Source organism: Cnephaeus nilssonii (genome assembly GCF_951640355.1).
Source record: "Cnephaeus nilssonii genome assembly, chromosome: 8".
NCBI classification, from domain to species: domain Eukaryota; kingdom Metazoa; phylum Chordata; class Mammalia; order Chiroptera; family Vespertilionidae; genus Cnephaeus; species Cnephaeus nilssonii.
In genome coordinates this window covers 40,593,921-40,611,896 of record NC_137079.1, presented here as the reverse complement: position 1 = coordinate 40,611,896, position 17,976 = coordinate 40,593,921, and the positions used below count along the sequence as shown (strand labels likewise).

Below are 17,976 nucleotides of genomic sequence, written 5' to 3'. Positions count from 1 at the left end.
ATAGGGTACAGGGAGTGTGAGCCCATGTGGCCACCGATGCACTACCGGGGCAAAGGACCACCTTGTCCCGGAGTGTTTATCTTGAAGCAGCAAGGATGATGACAAAGGTGGAAGCCTTGATATAGTTGAAGGGGAAAAGCCAGAGGTAATGCGGTGTCTATGTACACGTGGGGAACAACAGAGCCAGACCACGGTGTGACAAGCATTTGTCCAAATTCTCCCGGAGATCTGTTCTTCACACCTACCTGCTTCTTGACATTTGTATCTCAGAAACTTACACAAAGGCAGAGAAATGGGTATAAAGGTTTCCCATATACCCAACCTCTGACTCAAGAATTATCAACATTTGTCCATCTTGTTTCATCTACTTACCCTCTTTTTTTTTTTTTCCCCCCTCTCAGGTATTTTAAAATAAATTTCATATACCACGTTTTTGCACTCCTGAGTATTTCAAGATCCTGTCCCTCCCAGGACTGTTAAACAATAAATACCCAATATCCACTACCAGAAAATCAGCATATTTTTAATACAGATGTGGTACAGAATGTTTAATTACAGCAGGGCAGAGATTCCAGTTAAATAAAATTAAAAACCTTTATTTTCCCCAATATAAAATTACTAAATTAATGTCTCAAAAGAAAATATAACATGGTGAAAGCTTTAAATCACACCACTGTTCACCACAGGATTTATGATTTACCAATGACATACTCCACCACTTTGGCAAAAGGATGAACTTTTCAAAACAGTTTAAAAACCTAACATAGCAAAGACTGTATACATCTCCATATTGCACTTTTTTATGTACAAGAATAAAACAGTAATGTCAAGTGTCTTGCATATACTAAGAACAGCACAAATCTATCACAATTAAATTTAATGCAGAAGCTCATGTGAGGAGTATTAAAAATGTAGAAACGTAACACACGTATGTACAGAACGCCAAGACTGTATTAACAAAGTTTATGTACATGACAATACACTGCGTTACTTTAAACCTTTGAGCATAGTTGTGTTTATTAATAGAGGCCTTTGGTTCTAAACTGCTTGACTAGTTTGAAGCTCACATAGTTTCTTAAGCGTTTCTGTTTTTTTAGACGCAAGTAAATAAGTATAAAAGCACTAAACCTCCTGGTTCACTGGTACAAAAATTACAGCGGTCAGATCCCTCAAGTCATCAAAAACTAGTCACAAAAATAGTTCTCGTATTCAACCTGAATGTGCCACAGGAAAAAAAATATTTTCAAGATTTCCCAGCTTAGTCTAGAGGCAAAGGGTTACCTCAGCCTCAATTTCAGTGCTACTGTCCCTGCTATGTTCATTCCAGAACACTTGTTTTCTCTAGGCCATTTATCTTAATACTACTTTGTAAGAAAGAATAAAATCTAGCTTCAGTTTATGAGGGTCCACCACACGCCTCTGTTAAGACATAATGAAAACTTGGAATATTGCCAGAGAGACTTAAAAAAAATATGTGCCCTCTCCTGACTCCTCTAGAAAATCTGCTATGAAAGAACAGTCCCCTGTTCCCTCCCTCTCCCGTTCCCCTGATTTCTCCTTGTGCTCGGTCTCCCCGTGTCCTGCACGAGCCCAGTGATTAGCTTTGGAAATCATCCTGAGTTTGCAAATGACAAAGCAAGTCCCCACACGCGGTCCATGAGGCGGATCACAGAACTGAGGACGAGCTGGTCATCCCGTGAACCATGGTGCTTGTTGGAGTCCCACTGATGGCATTGAAGATGTGAAGGGAATTCGGTAAAACACTCGTCTTCTCCTCCAGGGGGCAAATCTTGAGGCACAGAAACACAATATTACCCAAGTGCAATGCCCTGAACAGCATTTTTCAAAATGGTGCATTTTATGGAACACACAGGACTTATCGCATCCAGTGGTAAGTGTTCCTGTGAATGATGGTCTGCCTGGATAGATAGTTAGGCTTTGGCAGTTTGCAGAAGGATTGTGTTGGCTCATCTAGTGAACGATGTTTTTCAGATCAGGATTATAAGGAGAAAATCCAGAACAAACATGTTTTTGTGTCCTTTACAAGTTAGTAAATGGAGAGCCTTCTAGACTCACCGGATGATAAGGTGGCTTGAAGTTTATCTTACACAAACTGCATGGGACATGACCTAGCCTTGTCCCCTGGAAAAGTCTTTTAAGATGAATCTGGAGCATCTGTGTTTCTCTACTGGCTCCTTTTCTCAGGGTCTTACAGAGAGGGGCTGCCCCTTTGACTCTGAGCTAGTCTCTTTTTGCATTCCGTAATACAGGGAAGGATTCTAAGGGCAGGAAGTGACCTACTGCTAGGCAGAAAGTGAGAAGAACATACACACTCAGAGGCTCCCCTGGAAAAGCCAAAAGCGAGTCTACTCTGGGTTATGACTCTTTTTCTTTAAGCGTTCAAAGGAGTTTAATCTTCATAGTTGTTGAGATAATTGAAAGTTCCAGTTGAGAACACAGCACTGCATCAAATGTCCATACAATCTGGGAGTTTATTTTAATATTTTCAGCCCATAATTTTTTTCCTACTTTCATCTTTCTAGTGCCAAATGCTGGCACGCACTGACCAAGCACTCCATTCTACAGGAATCTGGAGGCCCCATGGAAAAGACCTTGAGTGTTTTCCAAACACTTGTGTTCCTGAGGTCCTCACATTCTGGTTATTCACACACTTATTTCCTTAATCATTTCCTACTTTTCCAAGTGCCCAGAAGAGGGTTGCCTTCTTTTGCACATGCATTTGTCCTTATGCCAACATCTGCAGTTGCCCAAACTCAGGAATAACTTTGTGAGTCAGTAAATCAAGTTTTAGAAAAATAAAGTTAAAAAATTACATTACCATCCCATCTGAATGTGTGAGCATGAAGGAGAAAAAAAAAAAAAAGTAAGCAAGTTAAAGCTTAGACATTTGCTTTCCTACAACAGAAATTTCCTAAGTAAATCATCACATGACATGTTAACTGACACAAAGGTCCTGGCTTCGATTTTGCAAGACTGAGGCAAGAATGCAGGGAAGAGACAGAAGGAATTCTGTGTTAGCAAGGTGCTAGCACTAACTATAAAGATGGTTTTCTGACTCGGAAGGAGTCACTATGGTTGATGGAGAGCGGATCTCTCTGCAATTATGTGGAAGCTGCTCTTTGACATTTACTGGGTTCCCTGGGCAGCTGTCCCCTCTGATGACTACTAGGCCCACATCCACAATTCTCCTGAAAGGAATTCGTACAAGAAGGCAATAGCAGTACAATCAGAAAAGATCCCATAATGACAAGGAATATAGAAATAGCCAGGGATAATCCACTGGGGCACCCAAGTCAGCTTTCAATAGTTAAAAATTGAACAACCCTATTTTTGTAAATGGCAAAAGACATTTAATACAAGAGATAATTCCTTAAACTGGCTGGTAAACCCTGTTCTTTCAAAGGACTGGGTGAATAAAGAAAACTCTATCAACAGTATGGGTATTTCTTCTCTATGTGAGAGTTTTTGTTTTGTTTTGTTTTGTTTTGTTTTGTTGTTGTTATTGTTGTTTTACGCTAGATTGGGGTGGGGAGGGGCCACCTCTAAGAGTGTGGAAGAGGAGGTAGGAGCTGCTCTCCTCTGGTCACATTAGGTACTAATAGGTAGGCAATCTGTTCCTCGAGTAAACTGTGGTTAGACAGTAGCAGCAGAGGAGAGTGCTACATTATTCTCAAAATCCTGGAAGGTTGTCAGAGGTGTAGGCCATCACAGGGTGTAATTAAGACCCCAACTAACACCTGCTTCCTAAAAATGAGAACTCCAGGGTGGCACTTACCTGCTCATGCATGATTTCAGAAAGCTCTTTTGCCATTTCCCTATAGTTGGCCTTCATTTCTTCCTGATACTCTAACTGGTCTTCCTTAATCAGACGTTCATTTACCACTAAGGCTTGACCGCAAGCTTCCACAAATTGCCTGAAGTGGTAAAGGAGAGGAAAAAAAGGATGTTGAGGACAAAGAATGAGTCCAAGCAGTAGTGCCTCTTCCTTGATTGAGCACTGAAGTTGTTCATACTTGAAGAGAAAAAGACATTTCTAGTGTGTGCTTTACCTGAAAACTTCTTTAAGCAACTTCACTTTATTGTCCGGATATCTTTTTGTGTTTGTGTCATCTAAGAAAGCTCGGGCATATGCCAGTGGACCAGCATTGACCTAAATAAATAAACAAATAAATAAATAAAAAACAAAGTTTTAAAATTATGTTTAATTTTAATTTACCTTTAATTTCAGTTGCCATGCGCTAAAAATGATGTCTGTAGTCATGACCCCTGCCCTCCAGGAACTTACAACCCAAAAGAGGAAACCATGAAGAAAGCTACACGTCATTTAACTTTACCATCTCAGCCATCCCCAGGGCACTTCTGATGATGGTGGATTCTATGTAGGAAGAACCAAAGCTTGGAAAACATAAGGGCCTATTCAAGGTTGAACATCCAATAAGGTGGAACACCTGAGATCAGAGCCCAAGTCTTCCAATTGATATTTGGCTACACTATACTCAACCTGACGAGTTCAGTGAAAAACTGAAAAGAAAAAAAAAAGTATGTATGCCAATTGTTTAAAAACAAACTCTTCACCTCACTGAATTGTATGGACAGCCATGGACAAACTGATTTGCTATCCTTGAATGAAGTAACCATCTGAAATGTGTGGCAAGTGCCAAACATTAGGGGCATTTAGCAACAGGGTATGTGAACCAGAACCCTGCATATCAAAATTTGGCAAGAAGAGTTCTCGGTTGGGAAGGTCAAAGTTGGAATGTAGATAAAAAGAAAGTTAGACACACTGGATGGGAAGGAAAAAGTCCGAGGCATCCGAGACAGCTTGGGAAAGGACTTTACCACGTGATTCCTGCATAATTTCTCCTGGAAGATCTGGTGGGCTTGGACGGTAATTAAGTAGGGATGGCTGTCTATCTTTTTTGTTGCTGTTGGTGAAAGAATGGGCTGTGGTTCTGATCCAGGGTGTGTAGGACTTACACGATAATGGCAGATCAGCAGTGTGGGAATTCACACCAGAGGTGGGGAGCCCTCTGAGACAGGAACCGCTAGCTAACCTTCTGTGATGACTATGTCATCACACTGGATGTGTGCATGTGAAGATGACCAAAATGACTGATTATCCAAAAGGATACAGTTGGCTTTCTGTGTCCGATAGTTCTGCATCTGCAAACTCAACTACTCACGAATCAAAAATATACTTTAAAAAAATTACAGTTTGGTTGGAGCACTGTCCCATGCATTAAAAGACTGTGGGTTTGATCCCCCATCTGGATGCGTATGTAAGGCAACTGATGTTTTTCTCTCACATCAATGCTTCTCTCTCTCTCAACATATCCTTGGGTGATTATTAAACAAAATGTTATGTTGTTGCTGACATGTACTATGCAGTTAAGCCTAAGATGGTTGTTTCTGTTCTGAACATGTACAGACTTTTTTTTGCCATTATATCCTAAATAATACAGTATAACAATTTACATAGTATTGGGTATTATAAGTAATCTGGAGATGATTTAGAATATACAGGAGGATGTATGTAGGTTATATGAAAATACTACCCCATTTTATGTAAGGGACTTGAGCATCCATGGATTTTGGTACCTTGCGGGTTCCTGGAACCAATCCCCCAAAGATACTGAGGGATGACTCATTCAATTTAAAAAAAATGCAAAGGGGAAAGTTGATGAAACTTCCTAAGGTCTAATGTAACAAGGTCTGGGAGTGCAGCGCCATGGAGCCAGCCTGATGACTCTGTCCTGCACAACAGCAGCCCCAGGGAGGCTCTCGGTGAAAGAATTACGGAAATGCACAGATAAATTGATACAGCTAATTTCCTCCGGCTCTAACTCTGTGTCAACGTTGGTGGGTACACATGTATGAAGTTAATCTTACTTCATCATGCAATTCTTTGCTTTTTAAGATGATTGAGCATTTGTAAAACTCTAAGGTCACAGTCGAATGGCAGGGCACATTTTGTCCTTTAGAAAGCTCAACCTGTCCAGCCCCGCCTTTTACTGGCGCCCACACCCTTCTGCTGGCCTTTCGATAGAGGCTGGAGGTTCCCGGGTCGCGCTGCTGAGTGGTTTTGTTTTTAGCTGCAGAAAATCGTGGCCTCTGGCCCCGTTATGTAATCATTCACGTTGCTGGAATGATTATCATATTCACTTGATAACTTATTTTTGGCGCATAAGTCTTTTGGGCCATAAGAAAAGAGGTTGAAAACACCTATAAATACTTTTGTGGTGAATGACATTTAGAAAAATGTGAGGCAGCAACTCAACATGAATCTCATAAAAAGTTGACAAAAACTGATTTCAGAAAATGAACCAAGAAAACTCCAAAATCTATGTATTACAATCTACATGTAACTTTCATAAACACCATTCTTAAAAGAGAAAAAAATTAGGGATACATATAAACACACACACACACACACACACACATAAAACATGTGTTTGAATTACTTACATACACTCAAAAATATCAATGAAGTAACAGGCATACTGGTCACTGGAAGGAGGTGACTTAGCATTTACCAATTTCTTAGGAAACCATGTAAGAAATCTTTTAAAAATGTATTTTTGAAGTGTAATATACAAAGAGAAAAGTGTACATAATGTAAGTGTATAGCTTGATGAATTTTCATACACTGAACATATTTGTATAATCATTCCCTAGATGAAGGGATGATCTTTTTCATAAATGGTGCACACCACTTGGATAGCTATATGGAAAAAAATGTGTCTTGACCCCTATCTGCTACCACATACAAAAACCAATTCTAGATGGACTGCAGGTCTATATAGGAATGTTAAGCAAAGAAGGAAAATATAAATATGTTTCAAAGATGTTCTTTTAAAAACAGATTTCTTCAAGTGGACATAGAAAAAGGCTACCAGTAAAGAAGAAATTAATCTATTGGGCTATATTAAAATCGAGATTTTATGTTAATCAAAAGATACCATTAAGAGAGTAAACTTAAGGTACTTTTTCAGGTAACAAATTTTATAGGAACCAGACAACAATAGTTTTATAAGAAAACCTACAGCTATTCTTTATATTTAGAAGAGTCTTAATGGTTCCAATGAGGCACCCAGAATTCCCCAAATTACAAACAAAAAAACCCAGGTTAGTGTGGAGAACTGTCTCCTGCCCCCGGCAGACAGTTTAGTGAGAATGATACTCTTGCAAATGGGGGAGAGTGGAGAGTGAGAGTAGGGTGGGGGTACCCTGTGGTTACTGGTATTAGGAGAAAGTGCACAGACACTGGGGGAGGTAACGGGGATCACCTGGTAAAGCCAGAGATCTACACTAGACCTTGTTGGTGCAAATGACCTGAAATATTCCCAAGGTCTTCAATAAGGAGTCTTTCCCTCGGTTGCCCTGTGGTTTGCTCACCTGAACACTCACGCTGCCCTGGAGTTTCAGCTGGAGTTTGATCATGTCCACTTCAGCCGAGGAGCACAGCTGCCGCAGCTCAGCCACCTTCTTACTCATCTCGTCAATGGCCACTTCGATGGGGTTCAGGTCGGTGTGGTGCTGGTACATGACAGGGATCCGCTTCTTCACGTAAGGGAAGCAGTGGATCGCTGCGGAGGAACGGGTCCCAGAATTACTCCACGGTTTGCAAGATCTGTACTACTATCGAGGTAGAAGTCATTATTATTCCCATTTTACAGATAAGGAAAGAAAGCCTGCCAAAGTCATATGTCAGTACTTCATGGATATTGTCCTGTATCACTGTGGATGTCTGATGACAGGTTGTATAATATAAAGTAATGAGAGTCGGGTGTTTGTTAACGTTTACTGTGAGAAGTGCGTCTTTGAAGAAATCAATTTTCTCATCCATGACTGTCTTGCCTTCCTTGGAAGTTGAGAGATCTGAGTGAACTAGCAGATATAAGGTGGCTTTGGAAATATAAAAAAAGACTAAATAGTTTAAAGATATCACATACAGCTTAAGTCCAGAAAAAAATATAAGAACATTCATTTTTATCCACAGAACAACTTTGAATCAAAGTCTGCATAAATCAAAAAAATTAATAAAAAAATAAGAAGTGAAGATATATTTCCAAGCAAAATATTTTATGAACTAGAACAGCAAAAACTGTTGAAGTAGCAATAACAGAGATATTTTGAAACAAATAAAAAATATAAGTAAAAATATTTATTATTTTTTATACATTTTTAACCAAAAAAACAACAACACAATATTGTTTTCATTTATCATAATAAGACACCAAAGAGTTAAGTTTAAAAATGAGCAGAGAAACAGCTGGATCTACTTTGGGTTGTTTCATGTTTCTACTTTGCTGCTTTATATGGTATATAAGTACCTGTAATATTCTCATTTAACATAGATTTACTAACAGATCTTTAGATATATGCTTTCTTATTTTTTTAGTAAGCAAAAATAAGGCAAGGGGAGTATGCGTTTGGATTCCTTATTATTTGTTAAGTGGCCAGGGGGTGGGGAATTACTCAGAAAGGACTGGTCACCAGATGAGAAAACGGGCCAGCACCACAGAACACAGAGTTCCCATGGGCCACGTCTGGACAAGGCGGGAGAAGGTGTTCAGCCTGACCAACCTCATGTGTCACACACAGGCCTGCTCTGGTCTCTACATGTCTTATCAACCTTAGTCCAAGAGTCTGTGTCTCCTGTTTCTTTCGTGTTCCTGGCGGGCAGTTTCTCAGTGGCAGCCCTGGGATGGATCGGTAAATCCGATTAGAGCCAAAGGCTTCTCTGAGAATGTGACCTGACCTGGGCAATGGCTGCTTGCCGGCCAGGGACACGGGAAACGATCCTGGAAGCAGAGGTGCACCTGGATGGGGCGGACTGACAGGTGTGTGGAGAACTACAGCTTTCTCATTTGCAAGGAAGAAGCGCGTGTGGAACCGTTTATGAGGCAACGGCCAGGTTAAAACACAGGCCTTTGTTTTGTCACAGTGCTGAGGGCTATGGTGTGGTAGCACCCCTATTTCAGAGAGAAAAGCCAGCTCCGAGGATGTTTATATGTCCATGGATTAGACTGATTTTGCGTAGCATAAGAGTCCTGAGTCACTGCTTCTTGCTTCTTGCAATGATAACTGGAGACTTAAAGAGGCGAAGAAGCGGTACAGTGTGGGGCAAAAGTAGGTTTACAGTTGTGAGTATGCGAAACACAGTTTATTCTCGTAGTATTATTTATTGATTATTGCCTTATTTTTCCATATGAACAACCATAAACCTACTTTTGCCCATAGGTATAATGATACAGAAAACTCAGTCTGTGCAGGAGCCTATCAGTTCCATGTGATCTGGGACTCTCCCCGCTCCCCCCACGCCCTGCCTTACTTGCAGGCCTCATCTCTCCTCCTCTTCCTCAGCTCCATCACACCCACCTGCTGGTCGTACCCTGAATGTGCAGGGCATGAAGACACCTGCCCTTGGCCTTTGCCCAGACAGTTCCTTCTCCCTCTACATGTTTGCAGGGCCCACTCCCTCACCTCCTTCATCTGGACTCAAACGTCACCTCCTCAATGAGGTCTACCCCATCACCCTACATAAACCACAGTCCACCCCCTCAGCCCCACATTTCCAATCTCCTTTTCCTTTTGTCCAGAACACATATCATCTTCCAATGTAGGTACATTTATGCATTGTTTTCTGTTTATCATTTGTCTCCTGCTAGCATCTAATCTGCACAGCCAAAGAGCTTTGTTTTGTTAGTATGCCAACTTGGAACACCACCTGTACGCAATTAATTTTGATGAATTAATGACTGTATTACTGCCAAAATGGCTAAATGAAAGAGCAAAGTGGCTTGGAAGATGGAAAATTAAGTGACAGACTCAGTGAGCCATCACGAGTGATCTGCAGCTCTTTAAGAAGGAGGGTGAGGAAGAGACGGCTGAGAAGGGACTGTCTGTCTGCTTAGACTGAATAGAAGGTGAAGGGAGGAGAACATTCCCAACCTGAGTGGGAATCTGAGTATGATTTGGGAAACTATGGAATAATGATGGGAAAGAAACTCCAGGGATTGGGTAAAAATCATTCCTAATATAATTCTATATTTGTTAGGAAGTTCTATGAAAAAAAGAAACGAAGGGGATCATGTTGGGAGCGAGGCTCAGAAATGTACACCAAAGGGGCCAGGAGGGTGATCACTAGGTTCTTTTGAATGATTACAAATTGCAGTTGACTGAACTATCCTGAAAAGTGAGTGTTTGCTGGATTCAGAGGGCAGGGAGGCCTGGGGCTCCCCCATATCTTGGAAGGCCAAAGGTCAGGTTTGAAGCAATGCAATGACAGAAGAACCTAAGAGATTAATAACATGAGGGAAAATTCTCAAGTTCAAAGTCTTTCAAGATATTCTTTAACTAAAGGTTGTATAGACTTTACATGTTTTATCTCTTCTTATAAAAATATTTTTTTATTGATTTCAGAGAGGAAGGGAGAGGGAGAGAGAGACAGAAACATCAATGATGACAGAGAATCATTGATAGGCTGCCTCTTGCACACCCCGCACTGGGGATCGAACCTGGGCATGTGCCCTTGACCGGAATCGAACCTGGGACCCTTCAGTCCGCAGGCTGACACTCTACCCACTGAGCCAAACCGGCTAGGGCTTTAGTAGCATTTTTACAACCCTTCTCTAAATCTTTACACTGCCCAGTAACTATCTTTTCAATATTCTTAAGACTTTTCATGGCAAAAACGGCACTCTTGTTTTTGTGCTTTATTTACTACAACCCCCTTTTGGGCATCATCAACCTCAGAGGCAAGGTGAGATTTAGCAAAATGAAGTACATTCTTTCCCCTCCTGGGCATGATATACAAAATGTTTAATATGAGATGGAAAGTATAACTCTCCTTTTACAGAGGAAGAAACCAAGGCACAGAGAGGTTAAGTGACCTGCCCAAGGTCACACCACGAGGAGGTGACCCGGGTCTGCAGGACTCAGGCTTTGCACTGCCCACACTTTCTCAGCCTCCCAGCTGTGTAAGGCGGTCATTTCCCAAGCCAACAACACACGGGTCTACTTTGCCTCTCCTGCAGGGGAGTTACTCTTGGTCCCCTCTGTTCCTGCAGGTACAGAGCTTTGCTCCCTTTGTCTATCTAATCTAAAATACTTCTGTGACCAAGTGGTAACCCTGGAGGAAATCTGCCCAGGGAAAGCACCTGGTAGTAACTGTTTATGAATCAGAATGCCACCTGAGCGGAATAATCATAATAAAAATCCTGACCCTGACTCATCAGTGAATGAGGTTTATTTAAAGCAGCAGTTCTCCAACTTGAGTGGCATCAGAACCACCTGAAGGGCTTGTTAACCATAACTCGCTGGGCCCCACCCCCACAGTGTCTGAGTCATAGGTCTGGGTGGGGGCCGAGGATTTGCATTTCTAACAAGTTCCCAGGTGATGCTGATGCGGCAGACCCAGGAACAAACTTTGATAAGCACGGATTTAAGGTCATCACAACTACAGTGACAAACAATCTAAGCTGACAATTCCCATAAAATGACTCCATTTGGAAATGTAGTTATCTTGTTTATTAAGCAGAATGTGCTACTGTGTCCATTAGAAAAACAACTCATGACATATGGGAAGAGACAATATCGTTTGTGCTTTACATGTTATTTTATTATTCTAAGAGCAGGGGTAGAAACCCTTTCTTTTAAGAAAGCAGATTAAAAAAAAATTTTTTTTAACTTTTATCCCAGTTCCCTCGTAGAAAGGGTGAAAAATTCTCTGCAATATGCTGTTCTGAGCTGTTTTGTAATGAGCTGTATTTTTTCTTTAACGGCTTTACTGAGATATCAACCTTATCCCACGAATTCACCCACTTAAAATGTACACTGCAGTGGTGGGAGCGGAGCCGCACCTGCATGCAGCACCTAACCATGCTCTTTCATTATCATTGTAATGTGCATGAGCTCGCCCAGGTGGGGCACTGGGCAACACTGACTCCACACAAGCACTGGGTGCTTCCTGGCTCAGTTGAACTAGGGCCACTCTTTGTAAAACGTGCCTCGGTAGTGGATACAGACACACCGGCCTTCTGAATGGGCCTCCCCACTGATTTTTTAAAAAGTCAAGTAAGTGCCCTGACCGGTTTGGCTCAGTGGATAGAGCGTCGGCCTACAGACTCAAGGGTCCCAGGTTCGATTCTGGTCAAGGGCATGTACCTTGGTTGCGGGCACATCCCCAGTAGGGGGTGTGCAGGAGGCAGCTGATCGATGTTTCTCTCTCATCGATGTTTCTAACTCTCTATCCTTCTCCCTTCTTCTCTGTAAAAATCAATAAAATATATTTAAAAAAAAAGTCAAGTAAGTGTTTTATTTTAGGTTACTACAGTCATGTTGCTGACCCTAACCTAAGAATGGAGGAGTCAAGCTCCCTCAAAGAAGGTAAAAATCATTCCTAATATGATTCTACACTTGTTAGGAACTTGGAAATAGTGCAAAAGACATTTCTGAGAATGAGTCATGGGTGGTAAACAGTACCAAAGGGTTCATTAAAACTCGGCAACAGCTGAACAGGTGGCCTCTGACTGCAGCGAGCTCCCTGGAACTGGAGCTACTCAAGCTGAAGCTGACCAACGACTCTCAGAGGCCAGGTGGGAGGGATGCAGCCTGAAGTCCCATTTATTCACTCAGCTATAAATCTCTGAGCAGGTTCATGCTGGGACCTGTGTGACCAAGATCCCGAGGGGTCTCTTCCCGTGAGGAAGAAACGGTACTGAGGGCAGGGGTTCCTGACCTGGGTGCCATGGGCCCAAGAGGGGTCCACGTGGGTTTCAGAAGGAGTCTGTAAATCACCTAAATGGTGTGCAAAAGCATCCTGAGGGCCCACTGTTCTCATCAGATTCTAAGGAGGGAAGTGACCTGACATTGGATATAAACTTGTGGTCGGGGAGGAGAAGAAAATAGAATCATGCAACTAGAAAAGTGCCATGAGCCATACCTGTCAATATGGTGCGCCGTTTGCACTGCTCCTCGACCCCACCCTGCCTCTTCCCAGCCTGAGTGAAGGGCATCTCAAACATGAAGCGGCGAATGTTATGAGATCTCTCAAACTCCGTTTTCCTTTCTTGCAATTCTTTTTCATCAAAGAATGGGGTGACGTGAGTCACCTGGATATATGCATACTTGGAATCCAGATCCTTAGGGTTGACCTTTAAATGAATAATGAAATGGAAGATTGGTGCTAGTTGTCAAAGCATGCCTATGTTGTATTTTCCCACTTTTTATTAGTAAGCATTTTGGAAAAATTCAGAAAAGTTGGAAAAAAATAGTACAAAGAATATCACATACCCACCACTTAGAACAATTGCTAATACTCTGCTATATTGTTTCAAATATACACACACATATATACTTTTTTTTAGCTAAGCCATTTCAAAGTAAGCGGTATACATCATGATACTTTAGCCAACATCTCCTAAACATGAGGACATTCTCTTCCATAACCAATATACATTATCATACCCAACAAAATTAATACTAATTCCCTAATGTCACCTAATACCCAGTCTGTACGAAAATGTCTCAAATGTCCCCAGAATGTTATTTATAGCTATTTGTGTTGGAACCAGAAACTAATCAACAACCACATTTTATATTTAAATGTTATGTCTCTTTAGTCTTGTTTAACCTAGAATTTTAAATCCCCACTATATTTTTTTCATGACATTAAAATGTTTATTTTAGTAAAAATATTTAAAACCTAGGTCCCCAACTGCCTTGGCTGGGTGGCTCAGTTGGTAAGAGTGTTGTCCCGATACGACAAGGTTGTGGATTCGATCCCAGGTCAGGACACATATGAGCATCAACCAATGAATACATAAATAAGTGGAACAACAAATCGATGTTTCCCTCTCTATCCTTCTCTCTCTCTCTCTCTCTCTCTCTCTGTAAAGTCAATAAATAAAAATTAAAAAAATTAAAACCTAGTTCCTCAAATTATAATTAATCTGGAGGTAGATTAGATGCAAACAGATGTAGATGAATTAATTTAATACAGATACAGATTAATCTAAGACTAATCTAACCATAAGTTTAGTTCCTGATCAACTCAGCACATAACTACTTTCACAACATTTCTGGAATTAGTGGTGCTCCAACTTCTGGGACATGCTACAAAATTAAACATGGGCATTTTCCATAGACAATCAACAGCTAATTTATTAGTCAAATCAATTTTGCACATATCAATTGTATCCAAGCTTCTTAGAAAAATAAAAGGGGACGTGAAAGAAAGGCAGAGAACCTGGAGACTATACTGGAATCAGGGCAGGCAAACCAATATGGCCAAGGTAGTTTTACTGGTCTCAAATTATCACGCACCACTGTTCTTCTAGGGATGTTTGTGAAGAGAAACGAAAAGCAGATGTGAAAGCGCCTTAACCTTTGGAAGTTAAGAAAATACATAGTTGTTACTTCTTTTTTAGAAAAGGCCATCTGGCCAATCACTATAATTGCATTCAAACCTATTAAACTTAACTTCCTCTAACAGAAACCAGCAGTGGAAATGAACATTCCTGACCATTGTTTTAATGGTGTTTCCCTAGTCTTCATTTTCAAAGTTGTACATAAGTTCCTGCAGAAGGAACGGAGGCCTGGTGTTTAGGGGAAGAGAAGGTCTAGAAAGTCTTTCAGCTGCTACATCAGGGACTACATGTGAAAAGGGGAAGAATGTATGAGAACTGCTGGAAGCTAATTCCAGCATGTCATAATAAATGCAAGAAGTCCTCAGAAGGTTGAAGGGCTTCTATATTCAGCAGGGCTGAATCATACTGTTGCCTGCTGGAATGGCTGAAAGCATTTCCCCAAACCTGAAAAAGATGCATATATTATTGCCTGTTGCCAGACAGCTGAGGGCATTTCAATCTACATGTTATTACCTGCTGCTGGCCAAACAGCTGAGCAGCTGGAGGCAGTTCCTCCAACCTGACAATGCCTACTGTATACCAAACCTTGCCTTTGATATGCATATCTGCTTTGCCTTAGGGCAATTTGTGTTAATAAAAAGCTAGGGATCCAGAGATTCAGGGAACTTGGTTACTGAAGCTAGGTCTCCTCTGGCTCCCCAAAATGCCTTCCAAATTTATATTTCATGTCTAGTCTCTTTTTTAATTTACACGCAGCCCCTTCTCCAGATCCCTGAACCCTTCTAGATGCTGAGAAACACCCCGGCAGAGAACCTTGAGAAAAGGCTATAATGTTCAAGTCACAACTTGACCCAGACAAAGGTTTCGGTTCCAGAAAGAAAGGCAAATTGGACCTGAGTAATTTGGTCTAGGAAGAAAGCAGGCCTTAATAAGGTTGTATTGAGATTCCTGGTTAAAAATGGACCAACAACATGTATTTACCCCTTTTACTTTGTGCAGTCTGTTAAAATGACAGTACAGAATTAACACGAGAGGACCAAGAAAAGAGGATGGCAGACAGTAGTGAACTGGAGAGTTTAGAATTTCTGGAAGGCGGGCGAGCAGAGGTGTGCTATGTGATTCAGTAAAGCGAAGAAGTTCTAATCCAAGTTCCGATGGAGAGGAGCACCCCTGAGAAGCTTGCTGCTATAGACTGAGTGTCTGTGTCCCCCAGAATTCACAGGCTGAAAGACTAACTTCCAATGTGGTGGCATTAGTGGGATGGAGGTGATTAGGTCATGAGGATAGAACACTTATGATAGGACTAGCGCCCTTATAAAAGAGCTCCCTCACCCCTCCCACCCTGTAAGGACATCACCCGATAATGAATCTACTGGCACCTTGACCTTGGATTTCCCAGCCCCAAGAGAGGGGTGGGGCAGAAACCAGGGTGGGTGGCCCCAAGTCTATCTGGAGTGGAGGAACCCCAGTTTCCTGCCCTAATCCTTGCCCCACAAGAGGAAAATGCTCCTTGGAGAAACTGGTCTGGAAAAAGTCTAAGTGGGGTCACCAGTGTCAGTGGAAAACAGGAGTGAGGTACAGAGTGGAACGCAGGCGAATAGGTGAAAGTCTGCAAGCCAAACTCGGACCATCAGCCTGTGCCTGTCTCCTGCATCTAGAATCCAGAATCGCCCCTTTTCTTTGTCCCCTCCCTACCACTGGGCAGGAGACTAGAAGATTATTTTCTGGAGAAAACGAAGGGCCCCAAGATTCCAGACACTGGGGCTCAGGACAGAAACTGCACTAGGGAGCCTCCTAAAGGGTGGGCTTGGAAAGAGGGAGAGCTTGTCATTGCTGCAAACTGAGCAGAGGGAGCATTTTTTTTAAAAAAAATATATTTTGTTGATTTTTTACAGAGAGGAAGGGAGAGGGATAGAAAGCCAGAAACATCGACGAGAGAGAAACATCGACCAGCCGCCTCCTGCACACCCCCCACCGGGGATGTGCCCGCAACCAAGGCACATGCCCTTGACTGGAATCGAACCCGGGACCCCCCAGTCCGCAGGCCGACGCTCTATCCACTGAGCCAAACCGGCCTTGGCCAGAGGGAGCATTTTTAATGCAAAGAACAGGAGCTCTACCCTGGCCTGAGTTTCAGGAAGCAAAGGGATAGCCCACTTCCTGGAGACATCCTGAATCAGTGGGACACATAAATGTACCAGAAAAACAAAGCAGGTTCAGAAAGGGTCTTCATGAGAGCGATACGGCAGAGGACAGCCTCTCCAGACAGAAGGTAGGTCTCGTTCCTATGAACGTGCTGGCTAGTTAGTCCATTCCTTGATGTGTCCGTCTGCTGGCCCATCTGTCCCTACATCCACCGATCAGTCAGAGTGCCAGGTAACAGATAAGCCAGTGCGGAGTGCAGGGGAAAGTGCTACGAGAAACAGAACGTCAGGCCCTCCTCTTACAGAGTTTCTAACTTTCTGGACTAAAAAAGTTACATTCCTTCAGGTGTTACTTTGTAAATGAATGTCTCTTTAAAATTATAAAATAAACATCTGCTTAATGAAGAACATCTAGAAAGCAAAGGAAGGTATTAAGAAGAAAAAAAAAGAAAAAAATACACTTGCCACTCAAGGCCAACCAGTCTTAATTTTTCCTGGGTCTCTCTCTTTTTTTTTTTATACACACTTATGAATATACTAGAGGCCCGATGCACAAAATTTGTGCAAGAGTAGGCCTTCCTTCCCCCGGCTGCTGGCACCAGCTTCCCTCCGGCACCTGGGACCTGGGCTTCCCTCACAGCCCCGGCTTCATCTGGAAGGTCATTCGGAAGGATGTCCGGTCTAATTATTATTATTATATGATATGATCCATCATGCATAACCCAAACAATATTATATTGCCATAACATATTTCCAAACATGGTCCTACCTTTCCAGAATCCTGTATCATTTTGACATTTTCAGAACCAAATTTATCTGAGTAAAGTTTAAGGAGTCTCTGAGAAATTTCGGACAGAGGTGTGAGTTTGGGTTCTTTGTAAATATACTCCTTCCCGTCTTCATCTTCAAAGAATCCCTGTGACATAGAGTGCAATTAGAGAGCTATCAATGAATACAAGCCCACGGCTACCACCCGGGGAAGGGTTATAAGGGTTAAAAAATAAAAGATTCTAAAATAAAATCCTAATTAAACAGGCTTTTCAAACAGGAAGGAAAATGATAATAATATGAAGTCTGGGTGCAAAGATAAAGTTAAAACACAAAACTGCAAACGCATTCAAGAATGCTGTCATTAAGTGTTGAGTGAAATGAGAGACTGGGGATTTAAGACTGTGTTCTTGCGGTGAAGTCTGATGATGGGCAACAAGCCTGTTTCACATTCCCAAGAAACAAATCAATGGGGAAAAGCTCATACAGCATTTTATGGCACACGAGGAAGCTTTTAGGTCCGGAGTAGGTTCAGCAAAAGCTAAGTAAAGTTTGTGTAAATTCTATTTTGCTTTACTGATGAGAAACATATTAAAGGGCTGTAGCATGACATCAGAAAATATTTTCATTATCACCAGTCATATCTGCTGCCATATCTCCAATATTTCCAT

General features: G+C 41.8%; 1 protein-coding gene across 10 annotated transcripts in view; it reads right to left on the bottom strand.

Moving 5' to 3' along the window:
• Nucleotides 1–502: 502 nt before the first annotated feature.
• DOCK9 (dedicator of cytokinesis 9) overlaps nt 503–17,976 on the bottom strand; it is a 286,418-nt gene continuing 268,944 nt past the window's right edge. For all 10 annotated transcript variants that reach the window (XM_079779188.1, XM_079779189.1, XM_079779191.1 and 7 more), the window contains 6 exons: nt 17,307–17,453; nt 12,968–13,178; nt 7,417–7,607; nt 4,071–4,171; nt 3,797–3,935; nt 503–1,789 (listed from right to left, as the gene is read on the bottom strand). In XM_079779188.1, the coding sequence (XP_079635314.1) occupies nt 1,667–1,789; nt 3,797–3,935; nt 4,071–4,171; nt 7,417–7,607; nt 12,968–13,178; nt 17,307–17,453 (912 nt within the window). In that variant the 3' untranslated portion in view covers nt 503–1,666. The remainder of the gene's footprint in view (nt 1,790–3,796; nt 3,936–4,070; nt 4,172–7,416; nt 7,608–12,967; nt 13,179–17,306; nt 17,454–17,976) is intronic.